Source organism: Pezoporus wallicus, unplaced genomic scaffold (genome assembly GCF_028554395.1).
Source record: "Pezoporus wallicus isolate ANWC-B61680 ecotype Strahan unplaced genomic scaffold, APGP_CSIRO_Pwel_v1 contig_4684, whole genome shotgun sequence".
In the NCBI taxonomy this organism is placed as follows: Eukaryota; Metazoa; Chordata; class Aves; order Psittaciformes; family Psittacidae; genus Pezoporus; species Pezoporus wallicus.
In genome coordinates, this window is record NW_026637499.1 from 2,366,694 (window position 1) to 2,379,047 (window position 12,354).

Below are 12,354 nucleotides of genomic sequence, written 5' to 3' on the forward strand. Positions count from 1 at the left end.
AGCTCAAGGACTGAGCAAGAGCCACTTTGCTCAATTTCCCTGCTTTTCTCAGTAATAAAATGAACCACAGAGGTCTAAGAATCTGTGTTAGAAATAGATTTACCTAACAAATACTCCAACAAAAAGAGCTTTGTAAGGAATACTGGTTGTGAAAGAAGAGCATTAAGCACTAAACCAACTAGTTTCCAAAATTATAAGGAGTCTATTTGCAATTCTGCATTTCTTAGCTATAAAATAGACTTCATTCCAAGCCTTCATAGATGTCAGAATCAGCAGTTGCATGACTACCCCAATTATCAGTGTCCTCACATGCTCTCTCTTCAGCTTGTGACAGTGGCTCAAGAATCCACTCCCAAATTAGAAACTGTCATTTATCTTCCCTGGCCTGGCCAAGGCACCCAGCAGAGCTTTGGATGTTGGTTGCTTTAAAAATCCATCATTAAATTCAAATAAAGTAAAAAGATCTGATGAAAAGCGAGAAAGTTCTGCATCTCTCAATTCAGTTTCTTCAACTTTCAAGATCAGTGAGGCCAGAGCAGCTTGGTTTCTGTTCTCTCTGGTGGGGAGCATCCTGCTGGGCGTTTGTTGAGAGTTGGTGCAGCACTGGAAAGTCATCAGAGGCCAAAGCAGCCAATGAGAGCAGAGCTCTGGGTAATCTGTGTCCAAAACCTCCTGTTTAATATGCCAAAGCAGGTTCTTAGGGAGGTATCTTACACAGAGCTTGGGCTGCAAGGACAATGGGTTGTGATGAGGTATTGTTCACAGCCACTAAGTGAACCAGCAACAGAGAATAGATGGTGATTAGAAGGTGGGTGCTGGGTCATTAGCATGCAGGGCTTCACTTGCCCCTGTTCTCTCCCCTGGTTACATACCTGTATTGGAAGTAGGGTGTATAGTGGAAAGTTAGTGTTTGATTTTCACTGATTCTGCATGATTTTCCATCCTCCTCTGGGACAGAAGTTACGTGCGTGCACTGCAGTTTGTTTTAGAGAGTTAGAATTTCTACTCAGCCTTTCACAGACTTTATTTTCTCTGCATGTATATTCATATATACTTTGCCATACTCTGCTCTGGTACCCTGGCAACAGCACTGCAGCTCCTTTACTCTGAGCTTGTCCTACAACCTATGACTCTGTGTGCTCGCACCTACCTTGTTTAATAATAGTGCCCATAACATATTAAGCAGGTCATCACCAGTGTGTTCAGAATGTGACATAAAACAGCACGTAATGTTTCCTTTACTATTGGCTCACTTCATTTTAAACTTTGTTGAGGAAATCTCATTCATGACTGATATATTTTAAAGAAATGAAATAACAGTACATATATAGTATGTACTAGTCTAACCCTTTTTACTTTGCCTGATGCTTTTGGAGACCTTAACATATTAGGCTGCAAACACCACCAAAAAAAGACAAGAAATGTACCTCCAAAAGTAGTTCTCAATAATCTGTACAAATAAAGCACTGATGGAGTCAGCAAGTGATTTAAAAACTTAACAGTACCTGTCTTATTTTAGTAAAGTTTGGTGATGCCATATAAACTCCTCCAAGTACAATATCATGTATTTTTATACGGCAGACCAATACCATCACAATCATACAAATCATAAGAAGCAATTGGTAATAAAGCCACTGCTATCTTTACAGTAATACAGAACATTTGGATATGGTACTGATATGAAGGAAAACCAGCCCCTTACAGCAGTGAATTACAATGTACGTGAGTTCACACTTTCGAATCCGAAGTCCAAATTCTCTTCACTTTGAAGTCAAGGTCTTTATCTGCAAATTATCAGTTATGAAAAAACTGACCTCCAACTCTCTGACTATCTTGATGATTGACTGTTGAGACTGTGCAGCACATCTTTCCTTTACTAAGCCCTCATTTTTCAGCTCAAGTTCTTCATTGGTTCTCAGAAGGTTCTTGTACTTAGTCAGGAGCTCCTGCAATTCCACATCCTTTTCTTTAACTGTTCCATCAAGTTTCTAACAAAAGAAAACAATGAGACAGTTTTACTCTAGTTTTATATTGCAAAACAGGCAAACAAGCAAAATTCAAGGGATTATCCAAGAATGATCAGGCCCGTGTTTTTTACCACACAAAGGAAGAGCTCAATTTAACATAATAGAAGCAAGAAAAGATCCAACTTTCCCCAGCAATCCAATCTTTCAAGTATTAAAAGCCAAGGCATGTACCTTGGTCTCCAAATAAAGTTGAGAGCAACCTCAACTATTACTCTTTGCATTGCTGGTTGAATACCATGAGAACTTTCCAGGGTTACATCTCCAGCTGTAAGGAACCTTGAGTGGGGGTCCATTAACATTCAGGCAGCTCCCTCCTATAGGTCATTGTGAATAGGCTCCAAAAAAAAGAAGATTAAATATTTCAGTATCTCTACCTATTTCTGCACAATAAACTGACAATCAAAGGCATTTCAGAGCTTTTGAAGTATCTTACACAACAGTGAAAACTCTACTAAGTATTAGTAAAGCTTTCTTCCTCCTCTGTCCACACGCTTCATAAAACCCTAAAAAGAAATCTTTTTGAATGCCACACACTATAATTGTATCTCTATTCTGCAAATACAGTGTTACAGTAAGTGAAGGAATTTCATCCAAATCAATAGTAATTCCAAATACAAATGTGATTTTGTATTAATTTCTCATACAGAAATCAAATTACAACTTTCGACTTTTCATTTCAAGCCTACCTACCTGAAGCAGTAGATCCTTTTGACTGACGTTGTCTGTTAGCTGCTTGATAACTAGTTCTTGGCTCTGCAGCTTCTGATTACTTTCACTCAAAAGAATATTGTAATGATGTTCGAGCGCTTGCTCTTTCTCAGTCATTTCACCATGTAATTTCTCCAGTTGATTTCTAAGATCCTACAAAACAAGCGAAACTGAATATTCAGTAAATCAACTCTTTCAAAAGTTTAAGCCTAACAACCCATATTATTAGTTGAACTTTCCATTGCTTTAAACTCCTCCTATCACTTCAGAGTTTGGAAAGGGTATTTAATCCAGGCTCTTTCTCTTGGCATCAACACAGCATGAAAGAGAACTTTTAGATGAGGTGTCAGTGCTGTCTTCCAGGTTGTTACTGTTTAAATGCTTTTGGTACAGAATGACTGGACTCCAAGGCTATCAGGAATATCATGCACGTACATGCTGCCGCTGTCAGAATGAACACCCGCTTCTGAGTCTATTTACTGCCTTACTAGAAATAGGAGAAAATTGGTTACGGGTGATTCAGTTTGTCATTTGCTCTTTTTCTCATCACACCATGAAAATTCTTGCACTAACATTGTATTACCAGTTCCTTTTGCATCAAACAAAAGGTCACAAATGTTAAAACATTTTCTTTTGGCAAGAGCACAAACTTCAAATGACCACTGAGGTCAGGCTTGTGATTAGATGCTGTGGAGAGAACTGCAGCTTGATTCTGGTTCCGTTAATTACTTCCTGCAGCCCCAAGATTAACCGTATCATCTCCACAGCTTTGCTCCCCATAAGCCCATTTTGCCTCCAAAAGACAGAAGAAAGCTCTTTCAACAGCCATGTGCAGTAGCAAGTCCAAAGGACTAAGATCTGTACAGATCAATGAGGACTACTGCAATACAGAAAGAGGTACCTCCTAGTTCACAGGTCACACACTTGAAGCACACCACTATTACAGCATTCTCCTATGGATTCCTGCAGATCCTGTTCCAATTCACTTGAAAACCCACCATCTGTAGCTATCTATGGGGTTTCAAAGCCCGACCACCTGACAAAGCCTTGGATTCCAAGCAATAACATCAAAGACTTCCTATTCCTTACACTTTGCTATGAACTGGCTTCTCTCGTTTCCCACCACCATTTGTGCCACTTCAAACTGTTTTGCTGATTTGCTGGAAGCTTCAACCCTGTCAGCTGAAGGAGGCACAGCTTGTATATACACTAGCCTCACTTACATATATACTAAGAGCCTCACTGTATAAGCTCTTACTCCCCAAGAAGATCCAGAGCATTTACTGTATGTGTACAAAAAGTAGGAACTTGTAACAAAGGAGCTGCTGTTTAAAGTTAAACAATTAAAACTTAGAGGAAACTTTATCCTATCTAAACTTCTCTTCAGACCCTTAGAACCAGGTAACACAGCCTACACCTTCAAATAAATGTTTTCATTTTATTCCCAAAGAGGGCCCATTTGTGAAGTACCATAAGTCCTTTAAACCATTTGCACATATGGTAGTCACCTATAAACCTTACATTTACATCCCGTGGGATTTCAAATTCAATAGTTGCTTCCCATTCTAAGTACAAAGAAATAGTACTAGTGGCACTTTAATTGCAACCTCTTTACAAACTGCTTTATGTCCTTTTCTTGGCTTAATTACCTTGCTTCATGGAGGTTCACATCAGATCTTTAACATCAATTTTACTACTCAGTGTTTTACTTCTGTTTATTTTGCACATTAAATGCAAATCGTCATTTACAATGCCTTTGGTTTACTTGCTTCATTTTAGCTTCATTACCAGGATTCAGCTAAAAAATCCTTAATAGCTCCCAAAAAAAAACCTTGAATGTTATTCAAACAATGATTAAGCTTAGACTTTCAGTTCTGAAAACTAATTAAGTTAATTTTTTTCAGGATCAAAAGAACCACTTCCTTAACTAAGAAAACTGAAGACTTGCAGAATCAGATCCCAATTTTGTCTATATACATAAACTCTCAAATCTGTTTCTATTTCTTCCTAACTACTACCTATAACCTGGAATGTGACAGAGCTCTCTTGGAAACAGTGTGAGGTCTGTCGTTTGGCTTCAAGGCATGGAGCTCTTTGGGGGGGGGGTCACATTAAGCCTATTCACATAGAACATGTTCATTGGAAGCAAAGGATCAGCTGCAGTGTTATAATTGTCACTGCATTGCAAAGTTCACTCCTTGGCTTTCCATTTTTACATTGTTTTTAATACTATCAGATCACTGAGAGGCTTTAAGTGAACACATTACATGTTAGGTAACTTCAAAGGAACGCTTTTGACCTCTGCTGTAACTTCAAGTGCCCAATACTCTGTGACTTCTCATTATGAAAACATATAGCTTTAAGAAGGAATGATGATAGACATGCACAGATAGAAAAGATGCTGCTGCATAACACTACTACACCCCCTATCATCTACTCTCAGTCATCTTGGTGTAAAATGCTTGTCAGGTACAGAAAGCATGCCTCTCCCTTGAAAGCAGCAAAAATAAGTTATGGCTAGGTTTATGGAAAGAGCTAGACTGACAAGGCATACAATTGTGGAGTAAGTAAAACAGCCTGCAAGAGATTTTCAATTTGCAGCTACTTTACCTCTACTACTGCTGCCCCCAGAGTTCCCTAAATTCTTCCCAAAACAAGCAAGGGTTGAGAATGAAAATTATCTTCTTTGCATGAGCTGGAATTCTGTAGCACATAAAACTATCCATCAATATAGCAGGTTGCTCGAACTCATTGACCACTCAAATTGTCTGGGAGAATATCTATTGGTTTCTATACATTGAGTTGCAAGGATAATATAGTAGCTACAGCTCTTAGAGCATAAACTTTGCAATTCTCTCTGCCAACCTTTTTCCCCAAGAGACTTTTCTATGATTAATGATAGTTGAAGTAAGAAAATGAATGTGAAACACTCTAATATAGAAGACCAGAGCAGATGCCTCCCCCTCCTTGTCAGATGGAAAACAGTTTGGTGAATAATTGAGTTGTGAAGCTCCAAAACCTCCCTCTCAGGCTTAACTACAGACAGGAAGACTAAATAATAAATTCTGTCTAATGAGTTATTCTGTATTTCCCCAACCAACTGATCAAATATGAATACCTAGTAAATACACTCTAATTGTCTACACTTAGGCCTGGAGAGAGAATGGGTACTTGAAGTGTTTATTCATGTAAATGTGAACAAACTCTTTGATCAAGAAGCGCTGAATCTCTGTTACAGAGACACTAACATGGTGGACACAAGCAACACTGAGATTACATTTGTTCCTCATCAATCATATGTAAGAATATATATGACCAAAGTTTCTGTTTTCAAAGAGGATAAAGTGATGCTGAACCAATGCTTGACAACAGCTTCTGCCAAGTTCAGAACTGGAAGAGGTTTTGCTTCTAAAGTTGACCTAGTAAAAAGCCAGTGCATGTACACACCCTGAGACAGGGATGCTGTCCAAGGACATCTACACTCATCCCTCCAGGACAGTCCTGATACTGGGCCCAGTCTGTGATTTGCATGATAAGCTCACACGTAGCAGTCTTAACTTAGTTCAACCTTCTTCCATTCCAGGACAGTAACGCCCAAATCATCTCCAACCAAACTGGGTTTACAACAGGGCAGAAGAACTTTTTCTGGCACTCAAGTTTTGGAGGTTTTTTAATAGATACATGCAAAAATGTGGGTTATCCCAATTACAGTATTGAAAAGTCACTGAAAATTTCCCTGCGAGTGAAGAGCCAACAGAGCAGCTCATTACAGATGTCAAGGGCATTTTCTGCAGTTTACACACATTCAGACTGCTTTTATTCCAACAAAATAGAAACACTGAATAGGTATTTTAGAGTATAAATAGAACTGAATTTTTAAGGCTGTCTCATAAAAAGTTTGCAGCCGATCACTGAAGTGCTCTTCTATTTGTCAAAGAGCAAAATATCACAGCATATTTTCTTCCTCCCACATAGCTACTACTTAATGGGCAACATTTCACAGGCAATGGTGCTGTATCCAAATGTACCAGCAACTCTTGAAATTGAAGCAGCTGTTCTACAAGGAATAGGAAATAGGTTAGGGATATAATTCTTATAAGACTGCTCATCTTTTGGCAGAAATGCTTTTCCCCAAGGAACTAGTCATTTACATGAAAACCTTGGACGTAATGGAGGCAAACAGGTTTCTGTAACACAAGTAACTTTGAATCCCCAGGCAACTCCCTACTCAGCCCTATTTTTCCTGCCTTTGCTATACAGAGTTATAGCCTAACTCCCCTGAAAGATAGAAAAAGTTCTGAATAGTGTAGACAGTTACATATAAAATACTTTAAATCAATAAAACATGTTCTTTGTGGCTGTTTTACTGACAGGAGCGATCTGTTCTTTCTCTCCGTAACCTCAACACCCTGAAGGAATTTCAAAGCACACCAAAGATAGAGACTTTGTGACAGCAGCCTAACCACAGTTGACAATCAACCCAAAATGCAAGTTAAATTGGGGACAGGAGGAGGGAGAGGAACTAATTTGTTTGTAAGTAAAGAGACCCCTCTACTGGTTTTAAGTGAGATTGCAAGAACAGCAATTTCCACCCATATCTGCTTTATTAAGGTCCTTATTTAAGAATTGAACCGAAACAAGACAAGCTCATTTAATCTTTTATGTAATTTAATAAAGCAGGAGACTAATCCCTAACTGAAGAGGACCAGACTCTGCACGCAGGCAGGACTCACTCATTAGAGAAATGCTGCCCTAATGGAAGCTTTGGTTAAAAACCCACATGAAGAGATAAGAAGTGAGAGGTGAGTTTTATGGCAACCTCTCAGCAGAAAGTGCACTCTTTCTCAAAGGAAGAAAAGGAACCTGATCATTCGCTTCGATGCTGGGAGCAGAAGCACTTATCTAAATGCCTACAGCAAGGTAAAAAAAACCTATGTGGAATATGAAGCAAGCAAAGTTGATGAACAGATAGAGCACATCAGTTTTAGGTTAAATTGTGATCAACTAATCCTCTGCTTTGGGAATTTTACAAGCAGAAATTATTAAACTGCCTTTTGAAATTAAAGCCTTTGCAGTGACCCTGCTATGATAACAAAAAAGCTGAAGTTCGGCTTAAGGTTGCAACTATTGGCTACTTGCTCCTCTTCTGCATTAGAACTTACAGTTTAATTGAAGTAGTGTAATTTAAGATATTGTAGAGATAAGTAACAAGAGAAATGCAGCAGAAATATACAATGTTCATTGTTGTGCACTTTCAGATTCTCCCATCAGACAGAGGCCAACAGTAACCATTTAGCACTTCCAAAGGCTAATGATTTTTTCTAGGACCTAAGCCTATCGAAATGATATTTAACATATTTTTCAATGCAGACCACATGCCAGGCAATCTTCTTGGCCATTCTTTCGAATACTGACTTTAGGCAAATGCATTTCTCAAGTTTACTCATATTAAACCCCTCAATTTGTTAGAGAAGGACATGCTCAAAGTGCTAAAGTACTTTTAAACTTTATGAAATAAAGGAAAAGAGTGATAATAACATTAATGGTTTTGTCACTTCTGCTCTTCTGTAGTTGTGCTTCATCCAGCTCCTTCTCCATTTTCTCTCTTTCTAAATTCAAATCATTGAGCTCTTGATCGGTCCTTTTAATCCTCCTTTGTAGTTTATGATTCTCAGCATCCTTTGTAAGGTTTTCTGAACGCAGCTCTGCTAAGAGGGTCTCTTTTTCCATCAAGAGAGCTTGATAATCTGCAGCACCCTGAAACATAAAGCAGCATTCATGTTCTATAAGGGTATTTTGTAGAGACTGGAAGTCTTCACTCCTGTTGTACCCAAACCCACTCCCACACACCTCTTTCCAGTGCTTCAAAACTGTGCTGCAAAATGCAGTGGAGTGACAGATACTCACACAACAGGGAAAAGGTTACACTGAGCATCTTCCCAACTAATGGAACACAACTTTCAGTTGCATCCAGTGCAGGATAACAAAGCCTGAGACAACTAAGGACTAGATAAAGGTTGACCTGCAAAGGAGTCCATAGTGTAAGTGAGATCATATTATTATTATTATTATTATTGGCTCCCAAAGCTCTTATTACATAAACTTTGGGTCAGTTTGAATCCAGACTAAGTCAAGGAGTTACCAAGTCATAAGCATATTGTTTTATACAAAATAACATCTGATTTATGCTCTTCCCCATCACATACTGTTAGAACTGGCCTCAAAGTTCACAACACATGACAGGAGTAGTGGGCTATGCAGCATGGTCTACTCACAAAGAACTGCCTTCAACTCAAGTTTGTAGCTAAGTAGCAGAGTTATGAGGAGAAGGGCTTGCTCTGTCACCCACCATGCAATATGGATTCTGTGGACAGGAGGGATTAGTTGCACACTTTTTAAACCTAGAACTTCTCAAAAATAATCAAGTTCTCATTAAAACAAAAGAGTTAAAATTAGAGAAATACTTCAAAGCAGGACTTCCATTGCTATGAAAAAGCAAACATTAGCTATAGATTCACACCCAGGCCAAAACAACCTGAAGAAGCAACAGGATATGCTTTTCCATATAGGGCACACTTAAAATTTGGGCTTAAGTGAAATAAATGGCTTTTGAAGAAATGTAGGTGCATGAGACTGACATCAAGAAACACTGCAGTCAGTCACAAAAGCTTTAGTTGTGTGTGCTCCAGACACAAGCACATCAACTCTTCCATTCCTGCTGAGCTCAGAGTGGATGCACAAACATCATCATGGAAGATTCATCACTGCCTCTAATCTGTATTAGGTACTTTTATCAGACTTAGTTTTAGATGAGTTTGAAACCATTAAAAGAGACATTATGTTGCCTGCTTTAATGTCAAATTCTTGCTTTCCCCCAGTTTACATTTGAAGACCTTTATAATGCATAATTTATCATCATAAAGTCCTTTCTCCTACACACACAGGAAAGCATTACTAAATCACATTTCACAAGTAACATTCCACTCTTTTATAAATAGTGGTTTCACATTTATTATACAAATAAATCCAAACAGGTGCCTCATAGACAGTTCAACTCTGCTAACCTGAAGCATGTGTTGTTACCATACTTTTGGTACAAAACCCAAAGGATTCTTAGGTCAACAAAGCAACCTTGATACCATCTCAGCTCCACAACTCTTAGTGCCTTTATTTTTAACTCATTTTGGTTTTACACATTTCTCCCTTGGTTTTCAGTTGTTATAAAAGAAAAAGCTCAAGAAACAGATAAATTTTAACACTCTGTCCTTCAAATGGGTTCAAACTTACACAGGGGAAGTTCAGGTTAGACATAAGGAAGAAGTTCAGGTTCTTCCCTGTGAGGGTGGTGAGGCACTGGAATGGGTTGCCCAAGGAAGTTGTGAATGCTCCATGTCTGGCAGTGCTCAAGGCCAGGTTGGAGGGAGTCTTGGGTGACATGATCGAATGTGAGGTGTCCCTGCCCATGGCAGGAGGGTTGGAACTGGATGATCTTAATGTCCTTTCCAACCCAAACCATTCTGTGATTCTAAATGATCCGATTTGGGAAAACTGTTCAACGTAAGAGAAATCAGACATCTTAAACTCATTTCCACTTCTTTGCTTTCAGAGACACAAAGCCCTACTTGCTGCGGGGAAATACAGAAGAGGGAGGAGCAGAGATGAGGGAAACCATATTAACTGCTGGTTTCTTACCTTGAATTTTTGCATATGTGCTTTGTGAGTGGCCTCTCTTGCCTTAGCCAGTGAAGCATTTAGATCTTCAATCTCGGATCCAAGCTCCTCATTCTTTAAATAAAGTATAATGAATACTATGTAGAAAGAGTTATTTCCAAGGGACAGTGATTCAGTAATAGCTATCCCATCTCATTACCCATTCATCCAACTACACTAAACAAATACTTCAGAAAACAAAGCCACCCAATACATCATAATAAATCTTGTTTAAATAAGTTCTGGTTCTTACACAGGACTCACTACACTGCCCATCTCTCAGGTTATATATTTCCCATGCTTCAACAAAATCTGAATTCCAGCTGACACTGACCTCTCCTATTTTAGCTGTCTTTATGACAGCTCCACTTATTCAACATCACAAAATACTTCTCCTACCTTTTAAGTGGTGCACAGAGCTGATAAAAATCAATGTGCACCTGAAAACATCTTTCATCAAACTTCTTAAGTACTTTTTCCTTTCTCCTCAAGTCCAAGACCCAAAACTCTAAATAAACAGAGCTGCTTACAGGTATGACAACAGTGATTAAGGACCCACTAGAAACCTCCTAATGGTTACAGTGAGACACAGCCAACCCCTGCCCCACGCACAACACACATATTCCTCTCCCAGTGATAGTTCAGCAAGATCATAACTACCATACCTCTTTTTCCTTTGCTTTCAATGCAACAGTTAGCCCTTGGATAGTTTTATCCCTTTTCAAACCATTCTTCTTTTCAACAGCAAGCTCATTTTCTCTCTCTTGTAGCTCTTCTTGAAGGGACTAAATTAGATTATGTGAAAGTTGCATTAACTTCCCACTAAGAGATACTGTAACTGCACATTAATAAGTACATTTTCTCAGAGTTCTTATATCTTATTACTTAGATTACTAACATTAAATATCATCCCAAATGCAAGTCATCATCTTAAAGATGTGCCTGGAATACAGTATAAGAAGCTTCATCTCACAGGCTGGCCATGAGTATCAGCTTCAATATGTGAGTGCACCTATCAGCTTCAAAACCAAGGGGAGCCTTCCTGCCACCTAACATAACAGAATTTACCAGAAGACTTCACTTTGCTTCCTTTGGAGTCAAGGCCTCTCTGTAACTATGAATGCATAACGGAAGGGATCCCAACATGTACTATAAGTGATCAAGGAAACAACTAAAATCAGAACTTACCTGAATCTTCTTTTCAAAGGAGTTTCTCTCATTTTTAAGCTCCATTCTAATAGCCTGTAAGAACAAAACAACTATTAGAGTCAAGTGAATTTAGTCTAAACACAAGTGTAACACATTAAACTGGACAAAATGAGCTTAAAAACATTGGGGAGGAAAAGAAAAGCAAACCACCTTAGTGTATGCCCTTTGGCAGGAATATACATTTATATATGATTTTTAAAATCTTGAAGGGACTAAATTAGATTATGTGAATTTTTAAAATCATATATAAACAACAGAGTTGTGTGAAGTGATTCATCATGGGGTTTTCTCCAATACTGCATCCCAAAATGATCACACAGTCCATCATAGAATCAGCTAGGTTGGAAATGACCTATAAGATCAAGTCCAACTATTACCTCAAGACTGCCAAGACCACCATTAAACCATGTTACTGAGGGCTTTCCCTACATGGTTTGTGAATACTGTCCACTTCCTGTGAAAGGATTAAAGGTGACCCTGTTTTCACCTTAACACACAAATACTCTTGGGAAACCAGGGCAGTTTTTCCTACTATATACCTATTTAATTGCAGATTTTAATCAGCATAATTATACTGATTTTTCCTGCAAATACTGATTTAATTGCAAGGCCACACAGAACTGAAAACTTTTCATTCTACTCATTGGTTCTCTTGTCTATTTCTGACAGAAATCAAAGGTCTGCAGGTACTGATCATTAT

The 12,354-nt window shown here is 38.5% G+C and overlaps 1 protein-coding gene across 4 annotated transcripts in view; it reads right to left on the reverse strand.

Moving 5' to 3' along the window:
* CDK5RAP2 (CDK5 regulatory subunit associated protein 2) overlaps window positions 1-12,354 on the reverse strand; it is an 80,395-nt gene that overhangs the window by 53,046 nt on the left and 14,995 nt on the right. For all 4 annotated transcript variants that reach the window (XR_008971763.1, XM_057405895.1, XM_057405897.1 and 1 more), the window contains 6 exons: window positions 11,634-11,687; window positions 11,111-11,230; window positions 10,428-10,520; window positions 8,274-8,492; window positions 2,718-2,888; window positions 1,815-1,988 (listed from right to left, as the gene is read on the reverse strand). Coding sequence is in view for 3 of the 4 variants with exons in the window: in XM_057405895.1 (XP_057261878.1) it covers window positions 1,815-1,988; window positions 2,718-2,888; window positions 8,274-8,492; window positions 10,428-10,520; window positions 11,111-11,230; window positions 11,634-11,687 (831 nt within the window). In the remaining variant the exon portion in view is untranslated. The remainder of the gene's footprint in view (window positions 1-1,814; window positions 1,989-2,717; window positions 2,889-8,273; window positions 8,493-10,427; window positions 10,521-11,110; window positions 11,231-11,633; window positions 11,688-12,354) is intronic.